This window comes from Carassius auratus, unplaced genomic scaffold (genome assembly GCF_003368295.1).
Source record: "Carassius auratus strain Wakin unplaced genomic scaffold, ASM336829v1 scaf_tig00002494, whole genome shotgun sequence".
Classification (NCBI taxonomy): Eukaryota; Metazoa; Chordata; class Actinopteri; order Cypriniformes; family Cyprinidae; genus Carassius; species Carassius auratus.
This window is the reverse complement of record NW_020523452.1, coordinates 12813-29394: the sequence shown is the minus strand read 5'-3', so window position 1 is coordinate 29394 and position 16582 is coordinate 12813. Positions and strand designations below refer to the sequence as shown.

The window sequence follows — 16582 nt, the reverse complement described above, 5'->3', positions numbered from 1 at the left end:
GAGCTGTTTTAGGTTAGCACTTTATTCAAATTGAGCTGAAAATGACCGGAAACTGCTCTGTGTGAGATTCTCATTTCAAAAGATTGGTGGCGATTTGGGTCTCTGTAGATCTCTGTCATTATTTCTCTGGGTCGGGATTTGACACACACTTGTCATCATTATCGCCTCTGGTCTGATAAGAAGTCATTGAACCGCTGCTGGTGTCTGTAAATTTGCACAAGTTGCCTATGCTTTATTTTAACTTCCAAAGTACGACCACAATGACAAATAAATGACCATATAACACCATCAGTTATGTAACAGTGCCCAGTCTCACCAGCACATAAGTACCGTATTTTCCGCACTTTTTTTCATAGTTTGGCTGGTCCTTCGACTTATAGTCAGGTGCAACTTATTTATCAAAATTTATTTGACATGAACCGAGAGAAATGAACCAAGAGAAATGAACCAAGAGAAATGAACCAATAGAAAACATTACCGTCTCCAGCCGCAAGAGGGCACTCTATGCTGCTCAGTTCTCCTGTAGTCTACACTGAAGACAAGCGCCCTCTCGCGGCTGTAGATGGTAATGTTTTCTCTTGGTTCTAAATAAATGCAACATATAGTCCAGTGCGACTTACTGTATATACGTTTTGTTCCTCATCATCACGTATTTTTGGACCGATGCGACTCAGGTGCGCGACTTATAGTCCGAAAAATACGGTATATAAAAAAAAGCCTACTTTTTGTATTCTTTTTTTTTTTGTTTTGTTTGTGTACTCAAAACTTAATATAATCTTCTGATAATTCTAGATCATAATCAAAATTTTTCAAGGAATTCAAAGTGATTCATGTAGTTAGATATCAGAGCCAGTCTTGTTGACTGTTACGTTTGAATGTTCACTTATTATTGTTGCCTCTTTCTGTGCCTGTAATATTATGTATATTCCCGTCCGGACAGTTATATAAATGTGTTTTGGATTCTTCTGCTAAATTTGCAGTCATAAACTGCATAGCTGTAGTCCCCTAAATTGAAATCAATGATTGCCACGAAAAGTGAAACTCAAAACAAAGCAAAGCAAGAAAAACCTCCCAAAATATTCATAAGTTATAGATTTTCATTATCTATCTCGCTCTCCTGAGCCTCTGCTCCTACAGTATATATGTATTTTTTATTTTACCATTTTATCTTATTATTCTCTCTCTCTCCGTCTCCCTCTCTCTTATTGGTGGCATTATTGATTTTGAGTGAAAAGTAATAAAACTAATTTCTCAACTTCACAACGCTTGGATAGGCTAGAGTGCATTGGGCTGGAGGTCAGTGCATTTATTATATGGAGGGATAGAGAGGAGATGGGGGTGTTAAACGACACAATTCATGATTAACCTGGACCCGCAGCATCGCCGCACCTCCATCCTCCTCTCACTCCACATCCCTCCGTCACAAAACACCATTATTCCTTGTGATTTCTCTGTGAGTCCTGCTCCATTGCTCAAAAAGGAGGAGGAGAGAGACCGAGAGGGAGGGAAGAAAGAAAGTGATTGTGAGCAATTGTTTCCTGTCAATAAGACTTGTTCATCCTAAATCTTATTGGCTGTGTCTGTCTTCTCGTGCTGGCCCCGGTGTGCTCCCACTTACGGCAGACCTGTGGGATTTCTGCCAGAATCCTCCCCTCTGATTTAATAAAGAGGCAGAGCTGAACAAATTGAGGAGATTGAAGACTAAACGTTAATGCTGCTTACTGCCAGATTCCCTCTATTATCACATCCGTTCCTCTCTGGTTTCGTCTCTCTCTGTCACTTGTATGTCTCCTGTCTTTCGTTTGCTTCTCCTTTCCTTTTCTAGAGCTCCTTTTAATGTTTTCCTTACATTAGAGACATGGATGACAGTGTTGTGTGTCTGCATTTTTTTTTTTGGTCCTTTTGCATGTACACTATAAAATATTTTTTGAAGCAAAAAACAAATATGGAATATGTTTTTCAAGAAAATAATGTCAGTTCATCGGCTTCAAAAGTTCATGTTTAATTCAATGTGTTCCATATTTGTTCATTTGTTCATATTCATATTTGTTTGGGAAATTTTCTAGCAGTTTTCTAGCAATTTTCTAACAGTTTTTTTTTTTGTGTGTGTGTGTATGTCATTTTATTATTTTACTCAGTTGTCACCAAAACAACTCAGGAATGGTAAACCATTCCAAAGATTTATGCAGAATATTGCATCATCTTCTGTTCATTATTAAATATTTTGATATTATATGATGCTGCATTTCTATTTTATTCTTTCTGACTGACTCACAATTTTTCAATATATACAGTACATACATGCATACATAAATATATACACACACACACACACACACATATATATAAAATGGAAAAATTGTGAGTGAGTCAGAAAGTCTTTGCAATGATAAAAAGTGTCTGTTAGTTTCATGACGAGAATAGGTCAATAATTTGATTAAATAATAAGTTGGATGAGTAATGAAGCTAAGAGTGTTTTGATGGCTGTTAATCAGTTAAGAAATGTATAACAGTTAGAGAATAAAAAAAAGAAAAACTCAGTCATAATAAAAGGATTTAATTAAATTTTATAACATAAATTGTGTTGAACAAATGACATTTTGGGAAAAATGCAATGCACTGTTCAAAGTTCTTATTGAAAGTATATGTATATATATTATATATATCGTTTTTAAATGAAAATCTGGATCATATATAATGTAATCATATAATCAATGTCACAGTTTCTCTGAAAATCTTCAATAGTCTTTACTCATTGTACAGGATGTCTTTGTTTCAAAATGGTTTAAAAATCTAAAATATTGTCTTTATTTCCAGGTTTACAGATTCTCCTTCCAAATGTCCTTTGCAGTCTCATTTTGCAGTCTCCTAACCGCTGTATGTCTTTGTGTCTCTCCGCAGGCCACAGAGCTGAATGACGATCGCACACCATCATCTGCCACCGTCATGACCACCTTCACCATCCTGCTGATCGATAAAAATGATAATCCGCCCAGGTTTAACAGCTCTGAATATCGCGTCCTGATTCCAGAGCTGGCGCAGGTCGGCTTTGCTTTGCCTCTGTACATACAGGTCGAAGACAAAGACGAGGTGAGACATGCACACACACCAACAGTGAGCTTTTAAAAGAGAATTTTTTTCCCTCACATGATTTCCCTGACACATATTAATTATTCAGATGGGCAAGTATGCCTATAGCCTGTGAGTATGTAGACTGTTTCTTCATGAGTAAAGCTGTTTGTGGTTTCCATGAACATGACATCTTCTCCAGCAAAGACTCTTCTGATGTCAGAAACCCCTGACCGCTCTCACTGCTCTCCTTCATGGCAGTAGCTTCAGAAGGAGCTGGAATGACTCAAGCTTCAAACTGGTCACTCTTCTGACTCTGCTCTCCTGGCTGTAAAGTGCTCAAGTCAGCAGCAACACGCTCGCATAATTCCATGCTCTTTCTTTCCGATCCGTAAGCAGTTTTTGACACTGCCATCCACACGTTTTGCTGGCAGAGATGGGCATTTCAGAGTCAGCACTTCGCTATTCGTCATATGTGAATAACAGGACCAGGTCAGTTGGATTGACTGGCTTCTTCACCTTGATCCTTCACCACTGGATTTTCCTAGGGCTAGGAAATTTTCAAAATGAGTTTGCTGGCGATAAATGTTGTTTTTGCTTCAGTAGTGCATAAGCAGGGCAATGGTTTGTGGGTCAATTACATGATGCTCAGGTCTGTTCATTTGTTCAAAAATACATTAACATTCAGGTTATACACACACAATTGAATGATGTGCATGATTTATTTTTATTTTTTATTAAAATTAATTGTAAATATTTTGGGAGAACATGAAGTAAAAAATGTCCTGACACAACTGTCTTGATATCATAATGAAGAATTAGCCTTATTATTTAAATTAATTGTGAGAATTAAAAAACAATAAGTAGTAGTATAGCATGATATCACTTATTTCAGTTACAGTTGTTATAATTTTATTTTGAAAATAAGCTCAGACACATATAGTACAAATGATTTGTGGGTCATAAATCACATTAAAATTCAGGTATAGCCACTTAAAAAGATCTTCTTATGATGAGGATAGTGATATATACAGTACTTGGGGTCGTAAAGTAAAACATATCACAGTTATACAACTGTACTGATACAATAAAGAAAATAAATAATTGTTATAATAAATTCACTTAAAGAATGAAAATGATACAAAGTTGTTTGGCATTCGTTTTAGGAGTTATTTTATTACTAATATGATTTTATTTTGAAAAATAATGTATTATGTTGTTGTTTTTAATCATAATAAGTAATAATTAATTTTTTACTTATATAATATGCTTGGTAAACGCAATTTTAAAATATCAACTAATTGTTGCAGTCAAGTGTGTTTGTCAAAATCTGTGCGTTTTTAACTGGTTTTGAAGTGGTTGATTTGTGGGCAGGTATAAAAGCTGAGTTATGAGGCAGAAATATTTACTTGGGCCGTTTATTCAGTGGAAACCTATAAATGTTATTGCTTGTGAATATCAATGTCAGGATCTGAGTTTGAGTGACACATTTTGAAACCATTCTTGTGCAAATAGGGTAATACATTTTTATAGCTTTTATACTTGAAAATACACTATAAATTCTAATTTGGATGAAACATGTTCAAATCTGCTATAAAATGTTGTTTATAAACCCAGTTTATGAACAAACACGTTCTAACATACGTCCATGGTCTCTTACATGGTGTCATACAAAGTTTAATGTTTTTTTGAGTAGGTGAGGTACAGCAGCAAATTATCACTAACCAGCAGAGTCGATCAGAGATAAGAGCAGCACAAGTCAACTTAAGATTGATTCCTGCTTCAGATTATTGGAACAGAGAGTGACAGATAAATAAAGAGGGAGATAGCGCGGCAAACCAAATCTACTTAATGTATACTGCATACTTTTTTATTATTTGATTTTTTTATAAAGTAAGACATAAAGCAACATTGAAAAATTTTCTTATGCTTCCCAAGGCTGCATTCATTTGATCAAAAATAAAGTAAAAAGATTAATATTGCATCTATCAAATGCACTTTATCCAATCAGAATTTCGGTTTAAAGAACTATCCATATTATTATTCGGACAATTATCTGAAATGTATTCAATGCATGCTGAAAATGTGTGTACTGTGCACAGTTTACATACATTATACTGCAGAAATATTAAGAGTATTCTATTAGTATGCTCTTCTGAACATAACCAGGGGATTGCACAGAGTGTGAAAATCACCTCCAGTCAGTAACTCAAATATTTTAATTTCTTGTCATTTTTGATTGGTAAATTAAAATTCTATTTGTCTCCAATTACTTAACTCCTTCTTTCTTGTCTTTGAGGGCATGCAGCTCTTTTTCTCCTTTGAGCAGTCAGTGGTTCATCTTACGCTGGAAATACAGCAGCAGCTACATATTATAGGCATTTTCAGCTCTCTCAGTGCAAAATTTCGTGAACACGCAGGTGAGTAGAGAGAGAAAGAGAGAGAGAGAGAGAGAGAGAGAGAGAGAGTGCAGTGAGGCTCGACTCTGATCCTAATGCAAGATGAACAACAGTTCTTCAGAGGATCCGAGAGTTCAGTAACCACCTCAGCCTGCATGTGCATCATTAGCTAACTCATTAGCACAATATCAAATTAATTACATGATGTTCTGAATTTATGTATATGGGCTTTTGGCATTAAATGGACTTGAACACAAATGTGGGTGTATTTCAGTAGTGGCCTGTAACACGGTCACTCCCACTAGCCACTAGAGCTGCAACTAACGATTATTTTTTCTGTCGACTAATCTAACAATTATTTTTTCGATTATTCGACTAATCTAATGATTATTTTTATTACAATAAATAATTAATCTTATGTCCTTTGGATAACTTTACAAAAAAATATAAGTACAACTTCTTATATAATATTTCAACCTTTATTCATTTTCAACCAATGTGGTTGAAGTTTTTACAGTATAAAAAAATAAAGAGGCAAAGAAAATTACTTTACTATGGTAAATATGAGTTTATGATAGCGTTTATAATTAACCCACAATAGCCATAAATTTACAGTTGTCTAAGACGTCATGAAATGTTCTTTAGCATCACAAGCCATAAAATGTAGTCAGGGTTTTGCTATGGTTTAGCATGGTTTCCAGAGATCTGGAGCTGATCCGGGTAGCTCGGTGGTTTGTGACTGTTGTCCCATGGCGCGCTGTCTTTTAAGGGGCCGTTCACATATGTCTTTTGCGCGCTCAAGTTACTTATATCCAATGTAGGTGCGTGGTAAGTGCGCTCATAATGGAAGCGACGCGGTCGTGGCGCGCATGCGGTGCGACGCCCTCGTTTTTCACAGGGCGCGTCCGCACCGCATCGAGTTAAAAACATTTCAACTTTTCAGAATGCCGCAAGTGCAAGGAAATCAGACCTGAACCAGGAAGTTGGTCACCAGATCACACGGTAACCAGTTAAACCGTAACACCGGAGAGCGCCAGGATGTTTTCCTCTGAGGTGCTCACGCATCGCAGTTGTGCTGCCGTGGTACACCATATCAGTTTTGCAAAGGGAACAAAGGGCCATTTTATTTGTCCTCCGTTTAAAGTATTCCCATACTTTTGATAACAGTGGTCTCTGTTTCTTATAGAATTCAACTTTCTCCATTCCCAGTATGCCATTACGCGAGATGTAAACAAACAGTGTGACGCGTCGATGCCTTTCACGCACGTCAACGTATTTTTGTAGTCGGCGTAATCGATGACGTCGACGCGTCGTTGCAGCACTACTAGCCACTTTTGGCATGTTGAATTTATGTACAATAAATTCAACATTTATTATGTACAATAAATTAACTACTGGTTTCGTCTGGTCAGAGGAGAACTGGCCCCCCAACTGAGCCTGGTTTCTCCCAAGGTTTTTTTCTCCATTCTGTCACCGATGGAGTTTCAGTTCCTTGCCGCTGTCGCCTCTGGCTTGCTTAGTTGGGGTCACTTCATCTACAGCGATATCATTGACTTGATTGCAAATAAATGCACAGACACTATTTAAACTGAACAGAGATGACATCACTGAATTCAATGATGAACTGCCTTTAACTATCATTTTGCATTATTGAGACACTGTTTTCCAAATGAATGTTGTTCAGTGCTTTGACGCAATGTATTTTGTTTAAAGCACTATATAAATAAAAAGGTGATACAATAAAAGAGCTCGAAATTAATGCTTGACCAGGACAAGGGGAATTTTTTAAATAGCAAGTGAAAAGGAGGATCTCCTCAACCCCACCGACATGCCTTCTCTAGAGGAAGCAGAGGCTAAGGGCTCAGAGATGGACTTGTCCATCACCCAAGCTGAAGTCACCAAGGTAGTTAAGAAGCTTCTTGGTGGCAAGGCACCAGGGGTGGATGAGATCCGCCCTGAGTACCTCAAGTCCCTGGATGTTGTGGGGCTGTCTTGGGTGACACATCTCTGCAGCATCGTGTGGCGGTTGGGGACAGTGCCTCTGGAATTGCTGACCAGGCTGGTGGTCCCTCTTTTCAAGAAAGGGGACCGGAGGGTGTGTTCCAACTACAGAGGAATCACACTCCGGGCCTTCCTGGGAAAGTCTATCCCAGGGTACTGGAGAGGAGAATTCGGCCTATAGTCGAACCTTGGATTCAGGAGGTACAATGCGGTTTTCTTCCTGGTCGTGGAATGCTGGACCAGCTTGGACTCCGGCAGGGCTGCCCTTTATCACCAGTCCTGTTCATTATTTTTATGGACAGGATTTCTAGGTGAAGTCAGCGGCCGGAGGGTGTCTGGTTTGGTGACCACGTGATTTTGTCTCTGCTTTGTGCAGACGATGTTGTCATGTTGGCTTCATCGGGCCAGAACCTTCAGCATGCACTGGGTCGGTTTGCAGCCGAGTGTGAAATGGCTGGGATGAGAATCAGCACCTCCAAGTCTGAGGCCATGGTTCTCAGCAGGAAAAGGGTGGTATGTCCCCTTCAGGTTCATGAAGAGCTTCTGCCTCAAGTGGAGGAGTTCAAGTATCTTGGGGTCTTGTTCACGAGTGAGGGAAGGATGGAGCGGGAGATTGACAGGCGGATAGGTGCAGCTTCTGCAGTGATGCGGTCGATGTACCTGTCTGTCATGGTGAAAAAGGAGCTGAGCTGCAAGGCGAAGCTCTCAATTTACTGGTCAATCTTCGTTCCTAATCTCACCTATGGTCATGAGCTGTGGGTTATGACCGAAAGGACAAGATCCCCGATACAGGCGGGCGAAATGAGCTTTCTCCGCAGGGTGGTTGGGCGCTCCCTTAGAGATAGGGTGAGGAGCTCTGCCACTCGGGAGGAGCTCAGAGTAGAGCCGCAGCTCCTACACATCGAGAGGAGTCAGCTGGCCTGGAAATGCCTCGGTATCCCCCCGGAAGAGCTGGAGGAAGTGTCTAGGGAGAGGGAAGTCTGGGCATCTCTGCTTAGACTGCTGCCCCCGTGACCCGGCCCCGGATAAGTGGAAGAAGATGGATGGATGGAACATTAACAATAATAAGGGATAATGTTTTGACAGTAACAAGGTCACGCAAACTGGCAGCACACCACTCTTCATAGAATAAACTGTATTATATTTTTTATATTTATAACATATGATACAGCCTAGTTAAGCAACTTAAGACAACCAAAAGAATGCAGTTTTCCCTGAAAACCTGAACCACTGCAAATTCAAAGAGTAGTTAAAAATTACCTGGAATTTTATTTTGTAAATTATACAGTAATAAGCAGTTGTCAGCTTTAATCATAAAATTTAATTTCCCAAAAACAAAATATTTGCCAGTGAGCATGCTGAGTGGCTAGTAATTTCGGAAAACCACTAACCACAGTGGCTGGTGAGCAAAAAGTTAATGTCAAGCTAGACATTTGCTGGTATTCGGTAATGTGATAAATCATGATAATGCATATGCATATTATTGTTATGTGGGCACTTCAAAATACAGAAAATAATTATTTATGATAAATTATTCCGAATTTGAATGCACTTCAAGAATACTTTTCTCATCAACTGGTCACAATACACAACACGCTGTATGCTGCATCAAGATGCGTGTGCACTCAAGCACAGATGAGAAGCACATGGCAGAACAGGTGAGAGATCCTCTGGATGTAAGCACATTCACTCTCTGACAGCAGATGGTGCTAAACATAATGCAGCGGTTACCCCGGAAACCCCAGAAAAAACAGCTTTCTGTTTGCGGAAAGTGTTTAAATTATTTAAATAGGCATTACGATTTTTGTTTTCGCTATGGTGGTCATCACAACGCCAAATAATTCAATATTTAGACTTAATATGTTATTTATTTTTACACATGCCCTAGATATTGTTTGAAAGTGATTTGATTCTTTATTGTTTGTTCAAACTTTACATTACGGCTTCATTAGTTAACATTAGTTAATTAATTACTTAACATAAACTGCCAATGAAAAATTTTTCTAAACATTAATTAATCTTAGGTTAAATCGCGATTGAATGCATTCAAAAATAAAAAATTTATAATGCGTATATTTATTATGTATGTATAAATACAAACACATGCATGTATGTATTTAAGAAAAATATGTTGATTATATATAAAAATATTTTTATAGCCTATAAAATATAAGAATATACAAATATAAATGTATATACATGCAAATATTTTCTAAATATATACTGCATGTGTGTGTATTTATATATATATACATAATAAATATACAAAGTACACAAACATAATTATATTATGTGAACAAAAACTTTTAGTTTTAATGCGATAAATCGTTTGTCAGCACTAATAAAAATATCTCAGTATTTATTTTTATTTATTAATTTATTGAACTATTCCTTAAATTGCACTAAATGAACATTGTAAATCGACACTAGTATGATCTAGTACGACATGCATCTATTAACCCAGTGCTTTATAGTAAGATTTCTCACCGTGTTTCTAAACTTTCTCTGTATGGTTCATCTTTAAACTTTCCTGTTGATGTGTGTGTGACAGGCAGCTTTTATCTTCTCTGTAGTGGTTCAGGCAAATGGACGGGCAATTACGCTTATGGCCAGTGAGTTTTGACATCCCTGCATATTGGATGGCTCTTTAAATAGCTCCCATCAGCTACAATGGCTCTCTAAACGCTCCAAACAAAAACAAGGGGTTATTTTAACCGCCGATGTAATTCCGTCATCGATCTTGAGCGTCGTCCTCCGTGTCGCCTGCGTTCCGAGGCTTTTAAGAGCACAAACGTGACGACAGGTTTCTTAGCTCCTGGGATCTTGACAGTTAGTGGTTTTGATTATGGATAGAGATGTGTGCTGGATGGTTTGCCTTTACTGTGGGTTGTTATCCCGCTAGAAGCTGACAGGTGTATCTTTATAGTGCACGGTGTTGGGGCGAAGAAACAGCTGGGCTTCTGTGTGGTCAGAATACAACAGGTTTAGATTTGGATTTGGTGTAATCAGTGTGCACATCATACTGCAACACTCAAGGAGTTCAGCTGTTGTAAAAGTATTTAATTTTTTAAAGGAATATTTAATATTATATTGAATATTTAATGAATATTGTGTTCCTGTGGCTCAGTGGTAGAGCATTGCATTTGCAGCGCATAAGGTTGTGGGTTAAATTCCTGGGGGAACACACATACTGATAAAAAAAAAAATCAATAAATAAATTATAGCCTGAATTCACTGTAAGCCGGATTGTATAAAAGCATTTGCCAAATGCATAAATGTAAATTTAATATCTGCTAAATTATAACATGCAAATACAAAGGTTTGTCTTGTGCAACACTAGCTATAATTTGGCACCGCTACACTCTCCGTAGCCAGGGTTTGAAAATTAGTGAGGTCTGGGTTGGGGTTAATAATTATAATAACCCCTACAAATACAACTTAATATAAACACTTACACTTGAAAGATACAGAGAAGTACCTAAATTGTACATACTGTATTAGTACCTTTTGAAAACAGAGTGTAGAGTAGTTGTTACTGCATAAGTATGTTTGTTTTTTTTTGTCAGTATTAAGAGTGTTCTAGTTGTTGTTGTTTTTTGGTGGTGGTTGCTAGCATTGAAAATGTGATGAGAAATTAATCTTTGTGTTAATATTCCTCTGTGTTTTCAATGTTTAGAAAGTGCCACAGAGTCATATTGTTTACTTCTGCTGCCGGAATGAACCAATGAATCATTTGCTTGTAGTTGTCTGTGCATATTAAGCCAAGATAGGAGATAGCGTTTTAACAGAAAAGAAATTACACACATCACCTTAAAAGCTATAAAAGCACTCCAGTAGTCCATTACAGCATCTCAGGCATCGTGTTGTCAAACGGATGATCCTTCAGAGATAATGAGGTGTTATGTCAGCAACTGCAGTCTGCGTCTCTTCATTAGCATTAAGGTTAATGTAGATCAGAATGAAACTCAGGATTAATGATTGTGTCAATCCGCACGGCAAACAGCCGGCAGCTAACCAGTTAGTTTGTGCAACAACAAACTTTAAGTCTTAAGAAAAATAGTGTTTGTTGGCTCACATTTGCATTTGTAGCTTTGTGTTTACAATCGTTTGCAGATCATAAAACAAGATGATTCGGAGAAGAATATCTGAACAAATGAATCTCTTGATTATGCTTTTATGTGAGAGAGAGTGACACAATCTCTCTTTCTCTCTCCTCATCTGTATAGTGGCCGTTGATTCGGTCGGATTTCCTTCAGCAAGGCCTCCGGCTCTTCATTCGCCTCCTCAATTACAGTGTGTGGCCCGAGGAGCAGCGTGATGGAGGGATTTTCATAACTGAGAGATATAAAAGAAGTGAATATCTCTGATTAACCTGGAGTGCTGCTTTCTTTAGCGAGGGCTGGTCTTCGGTTATCATCCTTTATTTCATGCGCTCAATCTCTTTCTATTATTTTCTTGTTGGTTCTGTGTGTGTTTTGCTCTGTAAGGAAACACCTCGGGTTAAATGTTTATTGAACTCTGAAACTATTTTCTCTGTCTGGATCAATTCACCACGTTATGGTCACAAACGGCTTCACCTGCAAATGGAATCTTTTGGGGATGTGTGTGTGTTTGTGTGTGTGCGCGTATAAGCAGTGTTCTTCATTAAGCATAGTATTTTTTTTTTTCTATGTACAAATATAAGCACTGAGTGGTAGGTTAGTTGTCGCAGAGGAGTTGTTTTGAATTAAGATTTTTGAGTTAATATAACACACAGGTCTTCTTTTGTATAAAAGTGTATTTATTTATTTATTTTTTATTAAATATTTCCCTTTAAATTCCTGTATCGTCATATTTTTATAATAGCTCTTGGATTAAAATACATTTAAGTATTATTTACAATTATAGCATTTATTAATATTTTTTATTTTATCATGTTTGTTTTGATTGCTTTCATTTAGTATTATGATTTTATTGTTATTATACGGGTGGGTTTTTATATTTATATATTTTTAAGTAATTTTAATATTTACACTTCTAATTGCCTCTACATGATTATTTACAGTAACTTTTTTTTAGTTCATTTTTGGATTTCTTTAGTTTATTAAGATTATTACGTTTTTCATTTTCATCAGCGCAAGTGTGTTTGCTAGTTTCAGTCCGGTGCCATTTGCATTTTCCCATCCAGTGCCACGTTGTTTAATTAGCAAATGCATTTTTGCCCATTTGTGGGCAGGTCCACAGTGTGTGTTGACTGCTTATTACACACACACATCACACAAACATGCCAAATATTAAAAATCAAAGGATTACAGTGTAAAATAATATTATTGTGTAGGTTACATAAATATAAAAATATAACGATGGATAGTCATTGCGTGTATTAGAATTAGACTACCTAATTGCAATTCAGCTTATTACTACTTATAATGATGAATGAAATTGGTGAATTAATTGAACAATCGTGCCAATACATACACATATATATTAACTGACTCATCGCGCTGAGCTTTGGTCGATTCCTGCTTGTCCCGTAGATGATCTGCTTGAGCGCTTTAACTTCGCACATGAGCAGATCATGAAGCGTTCAGCTTTTCCGCCAACAAATTCCACCACGTAAATAGCAATCTGCCATGGCACGAGCGCATCTCGCTCTTAAAGGGAATGGGAAATGACACTCTGGTTGGTGTATTAAACGTTAGGCCCATTACTTATTAAGAAAATAGGGACAACCCATTCCAAAATGCGCCTCGATGCACGGACCATTTTTCCGTCGTTATAATAGAAAAACTGGATTTGGGCATGCCCTGCGCCGTGTGCTTTACACTTTGCGTTTAGATCGTTAAAATAGGCCCAAATATTTTATTTTATTTTATTAATCTTATTTCAGTTAACAACAATATTTTAATAGTTTTAGTGTAAGTTACCAATTTTAACACTTATAAACAAGTGAACAAAATTAAGGCAAAAATCTAATTCCAAATTGTGTTCAAATTTAGCTGGAAGCCTGTGAACTTTTGTGATAACTTACCCCATTTACTTCATCAAACTGGGGTCTCTTGGTAACGACGGAACTTATGACCATAGTTGCTTTTGGGAAACGCACCCATGTTTTGATCAAAAAAATAGTATAAATGTTTATAGAGTAAAAAGTGTGAGAATGAATTATTGTCTCCCATATTTTTAAGAAACACACAGACTAGTACACAGGGTTTGTAGGGCTACCATGTTGGTTTGTCAATACCTGTGTGTGCATGTGAGATCTGATAAGAGAAAAAGCCTCAACCCATCTTCTCCTTTTTGTGTGAGAGAGAGAGAGATTACGACAAAAAAAGAAAGAGAGAAGGAGACTCGAAGAGATGGAGGGATTGTAGAGACAGATAAGTGTGGACTTAGTAGAGATAAGCAGCAAGTAAACACACACAATAATCAATCACAGATTCTTCTCACCATGCTCAACATTATTGCTTTTTGAGAGTGTTTGTGTTCGTGCTTAGGTGTGTGTCTGCGTCGGTTACGTTTTCTTCGTTTTCCATCCAAACTATATTCCAGATATTTCTTCTCATCGTAAGTTGTTGTGACAGCTCACGCAACTGTGTGTTTTTCAGAGAGCGAATCTCTCTGTCAGTGTAAGTGCCAGCTGCCTCACTCACACTTTAGCATTGTGTTTAATCAGAGTGTGTGATGCAGTGTGTGTACGATATGAAAATTGCGCTTTCTAAGATAGTGATGAGTCATCATTGAATTTTCTGCCTGCCATATGTCCTGTCTTCCCCTCGTTGCAGAGAGAATGACACTAATGAGAGACTTCCTGTCATCTCTTCATTTGCTCGGGGTCTCTCTGTACCTGATACAATGACGAGAGGCAGAAATTATTATTGCAGAACATTTTATTACTATTTTATGTGAAGTATGAAGTTTTATTTTGAGTCTGTCCAATAAAATCCCTGTCAAAACACACTCTCACATTTGAGGGAAGGATGAGAGAGGAACTTTTTGCCGGTGTGATGTACTGTACGCTGGATGCTAAATTTAGATTTTTTTTTTTTTTTTTATGAGGCCAAATGAAGTTCTCTTGGTTTGTTGGTGTCAAAGTTGTCTCAGATTTTCTCATCAAATCCCTTTGGAGAAAGGGAAGTAGACTCAATTCTGGAGGCCTTATAAAGGTCTTTAAAAGTCTAAATTAAGGTCTTAAATATCAGCATAAAGATTTAAATTCATGTATTGCATTAGCTGCTAAAAAATGGTCAAATTAATAAAAAAAGTAAAAGAGATCTGTTGGAAGTTGTATTTTTGAACTTTTAAGCATTGCTAATACAGTACATTTACGTATAGAGATCCTGTTGATGTATTATGTTCCAATCATTTTCTTTACTTGGTCTTAAAAAATCTTACATTTACCTTCATAAAAGCTGCAGAAACCCTGAAAATGAGAGCTTGAATGAAAATGAATGTGCAAAATAGCTCAGTACATTAGGATAATAAATATTTGAGTCAGTTTTGATTGCTGACTTTGATACAGTCTGAGATTTCTGATGCTTATAAGGTTTTTTTTTTTTTTTTGAGAAACACCTGAGAAGGAGAAATGTTTGCTGCTTAGCTGTGGACAATGAAATACCAAATCAAATCAAATAATAATGGTGCAAAATGACTCGGTCTGTCTCTACAGGGGGTGAACAGCATGTTTCAGGTGGTCCTGACGGGGAATAACTCCGAGCACTTCAGCATCTCTCCCACCTCAGTGCAGGGCAGAGCGGATCTCCGTGTGCGTGTGGCCGTCCCGCTGGACTACGAAACCATCAGGAGCTACAGCTTTTCTGTGAGTGCACAAAACACATTTTCATCCATCCATTTGTGTCCGATAAACAAACCAGACGGGAGAGTAGGTTAACCTCGGTGGGCTTGAACTTGAAAAATGGTGTGCATTGATGATGTTCATTCATGTTTATCTCCTGCTCTGCCTAGCAAAGACGAAGAGATGATCGGTTCACGTGCCATTCTAATTAAAAATCATTCACAATAAGAACAGGACTTACTGTACATACAGTAGAGTCGATTTTAATTTGAAGTTGGTTTTATAGGACATGTGTTTAAATCAGTTCTCGGATTTAGGGAGCTGCTTTATATTTATAATGAGTCACACTGAACTGAACGACAGTAATGCTCTTTAATATCTCATGCCCAATAGATCTGTGCCCATTTTAATATTTAGAATACACTGAGAATAGATGATCATGCCGGGGTTGTGGTTTTAGAAAATTAAACCGAGATTTAGAATGGGGAAATGAGATACAAATAAATGACTGGCACTTATATCGAGAGCAGTGCTGTCATGCTGCTGGAGTTCAGCTGTGTTTCTGCAGTTCATTTAGTTCAACCGGCAGAAGCTGCTCCCTGAAGCAATGGAATAAAGCTGCACTGACAAATGACTGCAATCTGCACCAGTACAAAACACAATCAGAAACTGTTGTAGACCAGTACAGCAGATTCCCTCAAACAGGCGCTACCTCAACCAGTTTGTAGCCTTGTTTCTTGCAAACATCTGTTCCAGTTGTGGTCACATCACTGCTCTTCTCTCCAGCTGTATGCCAACGAGTCTCTGTCGGAGCATGTGGGCTTTGCTCGGGTCTTCATCGACCTCATCAACGAGAACGACAACAGGCCGATCTTCAGCCAGGCGCTTTATAACATCAGTTTACTCGAGAGCACCGCTGTTGGAACATCTCTACTGCAGATCAAGGTGAGCACACATCGATCGCTTCCTCCAGGTGTATTACACGATCTTGCTCATAACATTAGTAATATACAGGGCCCTATGATTCCCACAATAGGGAAAATGTGGACGTAATTGCAGAATCCAGTGATAAAAATGAAATGTACATTATGTAGTGGAGTGACACTGAGTTAAGCAGATTTTGGAATTGCGAAAGCTCAAAAAGACTGCTATTTAAATGTCTGTATGTCTCTGTGAATGAGTGATGCAGTTTCATCTACAATACAGAAGTACGCATGACAGTTCTGGTGTTTTCAGCATTTGCTGTCTCACTATATGAGGAGATGAACACATGGAGAGTTAACTCCAGTATTATTTGACATAATCGTTTGATAAAAACTTCGTTCACAGAAAAGTAAAC

The 16582-nt window shown here is 37.7% G+C and overlaps 1 protein-coding gene across 1 annotated transcript in view; it reads left to right on the top strand.

The window, feature by feature from the left end:
* Positions 1-16582, top strand: part of LOC113069740 (cadherin-23-like) — a 90141-nt gene that overhangs the window by 60854 nt on the left and 12705 nt on the right. Inside the window, exons 9-11 of the mRNA XM_026242855.1 lie at positions 2902-3090; positions 15118-15267; positions 16030-16188. Coding sequence (XP_026098640.1) covers positions 2902-3090; positions 15118-15267; positions 16030-16188 — 498 coding nt within the window. The remainder of the gene's footprint in view (positions 1-2901; positions 3091-15117; positions 15268-16029; positions 16189-16582) is intronic.